Source organism: Dendropsophus ebraccatus, chromosome 5 (genome assembly GCF_027789765.1).
Source record: "Dendropsophus ebraccatus isolate aDenEbr1 chromosome 5, aDenEbr1.pat, whole genome shotgun sequence".
Taxonomy (NCBI): domain Eukaryota; kingdom Metazoa; phylum Chordata; class Amphibia; order Anura; family Hylidae; genus Dendropsophus; species Dendropsophus ebraccatus.
This window is the reverse complement of record NC_091458.1, coordinates 118479091-118488117: the sequence shown is the minus strand read 5'-3', so window position 1 is coordinate 118488117 and position 9027 is coordinate 118479091. Positions and strand designations below refer to the sequence as shown.

Below are 9027 nucleotides of genomic sequence, written 5' to 3'. Positions count from 1 at the left end.
CCCGGACCCCTCATCCTCTCACTACATCGAGGTTTGGCCCCTCTCTCTCGCCGTCTACCGGTCGCAGCGTGCTGATGTCGCCGTGCGTCATCTCCAGGGCAGCGGAAAATGGCGGAGCCTTTACCGGAGCCCGGACGGTACTTAGGTGCTAACTGTCCGGCAGACATCAGAGCCCGTGTCCCGGTGAGAGAGCCTCGGCCCGGGGAGAAGCTGGTGGAGTTAGTGCGGGATGTGATGGCCGGGAGGTGAGGGAGGAGGCATGGAGAGGGCAGCGCTGCCATAGTCAGTGACAAGTGGAGGGAGGACGGGCAGCCCATCACTGGCAGCGCTCACTGCCGTTCTCCGTGCACTAGGTGTGCAGCCCCGGCACTGCACGGCCCCGCTCACCGGACACCCGCCCGCCGCGCTCCGCTCTCATCCGGCAAAGTTTATCCTGTCCGTCCGCAGCCTGCAGCGCAGCCGTGAGCACCGCGGGGCATCCGTGTGAGCGGCCCCCGTGCCAGCCATCACCTAGGCCGGAGCGGCCCTTACCGGGAGAGCCGGGGGACAGGCGGCGCACCGAGCTCACAGCGCTCCCCCACACTCCTGAATGGCAGAACACTAGTGTGACATCTGGCTGCTCTACAATATGGCTGCTCTCACAGACACGTACTCTCCTCAGGAGACTGGGAAAGCTGGGTGGCATACAGGGGGTACTGCCCGGCGGGTGTAGGGGGCACAGGAACAAGTAGTCCCACTATATTCAGCGGAATCCAGTCTGGGACCAAAGCTTCACAGACATCCAGTCCCTGCTGCACTGAGTGACATGTGGCAGAGATGCTGCAGAACCTCCTCATGTGGAGGAGGCAGGAGTACAACCAAGGGGTGCCCAGGAGACGGGGAGCAAAACCTGAGGGCCCCTGCACACCGAATATAAGAAGCTGAACTTATAAGCGGAGTTCATGCGGCGGATTCTGCCTGTCCTATTTCTTCAATGGGATTTCTCTTGTGCCTCTTCTCTCTGCTCAAAGAATAAAAATGTTCATTCTTTCAGCAGAGAGAAGTAACACACGAGAAATCCCATTGAAGAAATGGGACAGGCAGAGTTTCCAGCGGACTCCGCATGTAAATTCAGCTTCTTATACTTAGTGGGCAAGGGCCCTAAGGCTGCATTCACACGTTCCGTGTTTTGCACGGAACACGGATGTAGAATGCATGTAGCGAACTAACCACCGCCCCCCCCCCCTCCTGTCCGGGCAGCATCTGTGATAAGATGCTGGGAGCGAGGAAACTATTCATATGCGTAATGCCATATATGCCGTAATGTCAGCGCCGTACGGCTGATTCATTACAGCGCGGCACATAGCAAATCTGGGCCTTTGTCATTTACCATAAACTAAAATTGTGATGTGAACGGAGCCTGAGGCTATGCTCACGCGCTGCACGCTTACACGTACTGCAGTACCAGCCAGATGATCTTTTCGGCCGCAGTGTTCTGATGCGGGCGCATCTGTGTGCGCCCCAATCAGAACTCCCCACAGCACACTATGGTGCGAGCGGCCGCAGCCGCATGGTCCATAGTGTGCACTGACAGGGTTTTCTGAGGCCGCTATTCAATGACTAGCGGCTGCAGAAAACTGACATGTCACTTGTTTGCGGTGCCGTGAGAGATCCCAGCCGGAGCGTATACTATGCGTATACGCTCCGACCGGGATTCCTAGGCAGCGATGGACGTATATTTCCGTATAGATACTGGCCGTTGTACAACGGTAGTGGTTTTACGACAATATACGGTGTGTGAACGTAGCCTGAGTTTGTAAAGGTGTCTATATCCTAGATTTTGGGGCGCTAGAAACTGGCTCATAGAATAAGGTCAGTTTCACACATGTGTAATACAAATGTGTTACTGTTGCAGAACCAGGGCTGACTGTGGGTGTGACAGCTGTCAGTTCAGGTCATCACACCCCATGGTTGGACCAAGACCTGCAGTTGTACAGATGTAAAAAGATGCATCAGTATTTCGTTTGTTTGAAACTAGCTTTAATGCTATTTTTATTCCTTCATTCATTCAGTATTTTGGTCAGGATAGTTAGGAAAAAGCAGGAGTGTTTTTTTCTCCCTGTCAGTTCCACTCCTGGCTTTGGCTAAATATACTGATAAAAATGAGGTGGAAAATATTGACTGTAAACTCAGCCTTAGGGTACAAACCCACTTGACGTATTTGCTGCGTGAATCAGTCTTAAAAATAAGCAGGCAAAACGCAGGTTGGCTTTATACAATTGTTCTGCGTTAAAATACGCAATTGCGTATTTTTGAAGTGTGAAGCTACATGCGTTTTTCGCACAGGTTGTTAACAACTGATGCTTTGCTAACAACAAGCTTCACGCTTCAAAAATACGCAATTGCGTATTTTAACGCAGAACAATTGTATAAAGCCAACCTGCGGTTTGCCTGCTTATTTTTAAGACTGATTCACGCAGCAAATACGTCAAGTGGGTTTGTACCCTTAAAGGGAATGAATAAAGCCATGGGTCATGTGCAATTCCCACGGTTCTGTTCAAAACAAAGGAGCCACGGGCCGATATGGAGATCGCTGTTCGGACCCCGCAATCTCTTACTGTGGATAGGGGACAAGTTAGTTTTTCTTGAAATACCCCTTTAAGACTAGTTTCAAACAAGCATAAGGCTAGGTAAACACTGTATAAATGAAGGCCGTCTTTCATAATAACAGCTGTCATTGTGCAAATAATGTCCGTTATTTTTTAAACAACACTTTATTTGAACAATGACGGCCATTGTTATGAGAGACGGCCATCATTTTTACACAGTGCAAACCTTGCCTAATACTGACACATTTTCTGCATCTGTACTACTGCAGGTCTTGGCCCAACCATGGGGTGTTATGACCTGACCTGACAGCTGTCAGACCTGTCAGTCAGGCCTGGATCTGCTATCCTAATAGTCAGAAAAGGCCACATGTGTGAAACAGACCTCAGGCTCCAGCACCTGGGCCTCTCGCTATTCTACTGAAATGCAGGCTAAAGTCACACTAAGTAATTTGAACCAGATTCCACACAGATTTCCATATGGATTCCACCTCCAAATCTGCCTCGAATCCAGGCCTTATTGATTTAAATGAGAAATCTGATCGGGCTTTATTAAAGCTTCAACAATTGACATAGCGTTTTCTTGATGAGGATCATGGATGTATCATGCTTTACTCCAAATCCAGGAATTGAAGTGGACCTATCTTCATCAGTTCCTCAAGAAATTATTCATCCATTAACTTAGTGCGAACATGTAGGCCTTGTGCACGCAGAGGAAAATTTCCTTGCTGAAATCCTCTTTATTCTCCATGCTGAAATGAAGAAGAATCGTCGCTTAAGTGATGCAGAATGTGGCAGATTTGGAGTGGAAATATCGGAGGAGATTTATTAAACATAAACATCCCTTCCAGACTCTTTGGAAAATGAAAGGTGGAATCTGATTGGTTGCTAGGGGCAAGTGAGCCAGCTTCACTTTACACCATGTTTGATAAATCTCCCCCATAAAGTCCTGTTGACTTCAATGGCATGTTTTCTTATGGGTTCTTTCTCAAGAATTGACATGTAAGTTCTTTCAGTGGAATTCATAGCCGCCTTAAAATTACGGACTGAAGTTAGTATGTATGGAAATGGTCTCAGAAATCTCATCGAAATCAATGGAAGTCAACCAGACAGAATCTATTCAATATGATGCAGAATACAATACAAATTCAGCCTGGATTCCGCCCAACATTACTCTTGGGGTATATACTCTTAGGGCTCTATAGGCTCGGTTTTATTTCAATACCTTTATTTGCTATTTATCAGCCTGTAACTTGTAGGAAAGGGTGGACATTGGCCATGTGGCATATTTCTAATGTAATGTAATGTCATCTTATCTTTTTGATAAAATAAATTTCATACAATTGTTGCTGTATTGTATATGATATATACATATTATTACATATATATGGTATGGGTAATTTATGGGTGCTAGATTATATACTGTGTATTATAATATGGTATAGGTAATCTATCAGTGCGAAATCTCTGGTGATAGGATATTGATCCAGGGATTTATTTTGACGTTGATACTTGGAGTTGGGAAGGGATGTTTATCTCTGCGATGGGGCAGTTGGCATCTGCCTTAAGGGTGCGTTCACACCTACCGCATCCGCAGCTTATTTTTCCACAGAAATCCGCAGGTCTGGTAGTGCAGATTTCAACCTGCGAGAAATCCGCGTATGTGTGCGTTTTGCGGTTTTTCTGCATCAAGTTTATCGCAACTGAAATGTCAGTTTAAAATGTCTCTCATTCTAAACGGACATTTCATTTGCGATAAACTTGCTGCAGAAAAACCGCAAAACGCACACATACGCGGATTTCTCGCAGGTTGAAATCTGCACTACCAGACCTGCGGATTTCTGCGGAAAAATAAGCTGCGGATGCGGTAGGTGTGAACGCAGCCAAAAGGTTTTTTTTGGCCCTGCTGTGGATCAACACAGTAGGTAAATTGGTTGCATTTGTTGGACTTTTTTTTTTTTTTTTTTTTTTTTCAACTTTATCAACTATGTATTATTTGCTATATTATTAAATGCAGGTTGGGCTCCTTGATGCTGATGGTCTAGAACATGAAGTGGATGAAGGAGAAGACTGTGAGTCCCCTGAACAGAGAGCCCGGAGACCCATGAATGCGTTCCTTTTATTCTGTAAGCGCCATCGCTCTCTTGTGCGGCAAGAGCATCCTCGTCTGGATAACCGTGGTGCAACTAAAATATTGGCAGATTGGTGGGCCTATCTGGATCCCAATGAGAAGCAGAAGTATACTGACATGGCCAAGGAGGTTTGTTAACAGATCATCCTCATCCGTTTTGTGAGCTCCAGATGAAAGTGACGGGAACAAAAAAATTTACATTTATTTTCCTTCTTTTAAAAGTGTGAAAGGCTGCATTCCCACGTTACATTGTTAACTACGCAGCTATTATTGAGAACATGGGAGTATGTTTTCTGGCGCATGCAGCAACAACAATGTGGGAGCATGGCCTTAAAGCGAACCAATCACTAGGAATTTGGTTGTAAAGCTACTAGCAGCGGCCAATAGATGAGGTAAACCACTGTGGTGCCTTTATCTGCAGAAATTCTGTCTTTTAATGCAGCGTAGGAGGCTTGGGGGAAGCCGGGAACTATTCATCTAGGACGTGACTAGTCACGGCTCTCTGCCTGTCAGCTTGCTCTATGGGGTGAGTGACAGGAAAAGAGGCCTGTTAGAAGTAATCATCCCCGCAAAGCGCGCTAACAGGCAAAGAGCTGTGACTAGTCACGTCCCAGATGACTAGTCCCTGGCTTTCCCTGCGCCTTCCACGCCACATTAAAATTCCTGCAGATAAAGGTACCTTAAATGACATAGAACACATGGTAAGTCAGCAATTTACCCCATCTATCGGGCGCTGCTAGTAGCTTTAGAACCAAATTTCTAACCAAATTTTGGATCTATGGCTCCTTTGGTTCTTAGATCTTTTTTTTTCCAGTAAAATTTAAACATCTGTTATATTTTGTATAATTATAGCTACTTATTTACCGTATTTTCTGGTGTATAAGACGACCCCCAACTTTTCCATATAAAATATAGAGTTTGGGATATACTTGCCGTATAAGACTACCCCTCTTCCAACGCACACCAAATAAAAATTAATAAAAAAAAAAATCAGACAGCAGCGAGATCTGAGAGGCAGAGAAGGAGGTACAGTAATAATGGTAAGATACAAGGGCGGGCCAGACGGGTGACAGAGGTGTGTTCTTCTGGGCACAGCGCCACTCTACCGTATCTCTTTTCCATACCCAGGACACCTGCAGCTTGCTCTGCCCTTCATACGGTTGCAACCACATATTCTCCAGTCCTGCTCCAAATTTTTTCAGTGCCTACCCTATAAGATGACACCCAGCGTATAAGTCTTATACGCAGGAAAATACAGTACTTGTAAATATTATCTTGTTACAAGAGACAAACTGAGTTGAAAGCTGATCTGTCACCCTCCTGACTGCCTACTGAGCTGGCGGCACCACCGGCTAGATTCAGATCATACCTTTGTTGCCAGTGTGTGTGCGCCGTTATTTAGGGTATAAACCCACACACCGTATAAGCAGCGTATTTACTGCTGCGATACGCAGCAAACACGCAGCAAACACGCAGCAGATTAGATCTAAATAACTGAACACAGCATCAAATCTGTACCAACAAATCTGCTGCGTATTTGCTGCGTATTTGTTGCGTATCTGCTGTGTATACGGTGTGTGGGTTTGTACCCTTAAAGTGACTCTGTACCCACAATCTGACCCCCCCCCCCAAACCACTTGTACCTTTGGATAGCTGCTTTTAATCCAAGATCTGTCCTGGGGTCCGTTTGGCAGGTGATGCAGTTAATGTCATAAAAAAATAACTTTTAAACTGGCAGCCCCATGCCCTTTGGCCGTGGCTTAGATTGTGTATGCATTAGGCTGGCACAACCTCTCTGTCCCTCCTCCCCATCCTCCTCATCATTATGAATGCTCCAGGCAGATTGCCTCCAATTTATCACCTGTGAGAGGATGGCACATGGGCTGGATCGTTAAGTAGTTTTCACTGCAGAGGAATAGGAAAAATGGTGAAGAGGTTGGGGAGGAGGGATGGAGAGGTTGTGCTAGCCTAATGCATACACAAACTAAGCCTAGGCCAAAGGGCATGGGGCTGCCAGTTTAAAAGTTGTTTTTTTTATGACAATAACTGCTTCACCTGCCGAACAAACCCCAGGACAGATCTTGGATTAAAAGCAGCTATCCGAAGGTACAAGTGGTTTGGGGGGTCAGATTGTGGGTACAGAGTCGCTTTAAGCCGTGCATAGTGTCTATTATAGTCCCTATTGTTCCCTAGACCCTAGCCCTGATAAGCCTCATGGTGCTGTATGTGTAGTGTGTGTCACTGATTGTGCAAAAAGGCAGGCATACAGCATAGTGAGGCAAGACAACACTAGGGCCCAGAAAATGATAGGCCCTGCCTCCTTGACTGTTTCTTGGCCTAAATTAAAGGGTCTTTTTTATGAAAAATCCAAAACACAGACAATGGTGACAAGTTTGGTTCTGAATGCTTTTATTAATATCCTGTGAAGCCACCAGCTCAGTGCGCAGTTTAGAGATGAGAGATTTACTTTAAGACCCACACACTTTGCTGCAGAGTGTAGCATTACTTGTTTTACATAGATGGGTACCCATTCTATTCATGCGCAGTAAGGGCCCTATTACACGGGATGATTTTTGTGCAGAAAATTGTTGTATTATTTGAATTTAAATGATAATTGTCCTGTGTAATTGCAGGCAATGATCGAAAAATCGTTCCTATGTCGTTGATGGTTAATTTAGATCTGACCCTAAAATCATTGTTAATCGTTTGCTGTAATTCTCCATTCGTTCACTAATCATTCGGTGTAATATCAAATCGTTCCTTCTTTTGCTGGGATCAGATGGAGTAACCGATCATAGTAACGATCATAACTAACAACTATTGTTCTGTGTAATATGGTGAACAATTTAAGGTTAATGATAAACAATCTCACAATTGTTTATCGCTAATCTTAATCGCTTCATCTAATAGAACCCTAACACTTGCCAGGTGTCAGTCATGCGTTGTTAGACCATGTTCACACAACGTATATTTTCGTAAAAGTTTGCAACAACGATCGTGATTAATACGAAAATATACGTATTTATAATAAAATTGCTGTCTATGGAATCCCGGCCGGAGTGTATACACATAGTATACGCTCTGGCCAGGATCTCTAGCGGCTCTGCAAACAACTGACATTCATTGAATAGCGGCCGCAGAAAACCCTGTCAGTTCACAATATAGGGCGAGCGGCTCTGGCCGCCTTCTCCATTGTTTGCAGTGGAGAGTTCAGTTCGGTGAGGGGCTCTGAAATGAACCAAACTACCAAATTTACACATTTGGATTTTGCTAAATAATAGAAAAACATCAAAATGGATTGGGCAGCAAAGGTTATGGTTTTAGTTGGTGTGATAAGAACTACAGGTATATACCAGCAAGTTCATATGTACAAATACGGGAAGCTAGCCTTAGATATGTGTTAGTGGCACAATGTGCTGGATTATATGTATGACAAGCTGTACCCTCTATGTTTTTTGGGGTCACTTTTAGCCTTAAAAACAGCCATTTTAGAGGTATAAAAGGAAGGAAGACCTGACAGCCTGCTTTATTATAAGGGGGTGCCCGGTGGGTGATGTTGTTTTGTTGGCCATATAAAACAGATTGGATATTGATAGAATCTATTGTGTTTGGGAGCAGCCCGGCTGTATTACTCGGAAACAGTAGCATAAACTGGATTTCAGAATCCCTGATCATTTGTTCCCCAGGAGATAGGTGGCACCAATGCAGCATATAGCATTTAGTCATTGCTTAGCTACATCTCTTATGACAGTGGTTGTCACTCTCTCGTATATTCCCAGTTCTACACTGTTGAATGTTGGAGCCAATATGGTGGCCTTATTGATCATCTGCCAGATGTAATAAAAATGCATGTAGTTTAGTGGACAAGTGAAGTGGACTAGGCGTTCTCCAGTCTGTCACTAGGTGGTGCTATCCGGACATGTAAACCGGTCTTCAGGCTGAGGCTTTTTTTTTTTTTTCCGGCTTCTGTAGTCACTGAAACAGAAACTTAATGGCTTATCGTAGCGACGAGGGTCTGTAGACTTCAGTGGTAGCCACAAAGCTTTCCAGTTCTGTCCCTTGTGTAAGTAAGTTGAAGGAAGTAAATGTAAATGTGTCATTTGCTTATGGCCGAGCAGAGTGGAGGTGGTGTGCAGTAAGTGTGTCATCCTTGTGTGGAGAAGCCATCTATCACATTGTACTGTGCACACAGCTCTCTGTTGGCAGGCCTGAGCCTGGGCTCCTAACCTTGTTATGCCATAAGGTATAGTTTAAGAAATAATGATGTCTGCCCGGTCATGGTGAGATAGCATGGCATACATATTAATGACA

The 9027-nt window shown here is 45.0% G+C and overlaps 1 protein-coding gene across 3 annotated transcripts in view; it reads left to right on the top strand.

The window, feature by feature from the left end:
* Positions 1 to 9027, top strand: part of BBX (BBX high mobility group box domain containing) — a 45761-nt gene continuing 36734 nt past the window's right edge. Inside the window, exons 1-2 of one of the 3 annotated variants that reach the window (XM_069971105.1) lie at positions 1 to 183; positions 4603 to 4845. In XM_069971105.1, the coding sequence (XP_069827206.1) occupies positions 109 to 183; positions 4603 to 4845 (318 nt within the window). In that variant the 5' untranslated portion in view covers positions 1 to 108. Of the gene's footprint in view, positions 184 to 4602; positions 4846 to 8691; positions 8780 to 9027 lie in introns of those variants that run through there. The other 2 variants (XM_069971104.1, XM_069971106.1) reach the window with 2 other exon arrangements.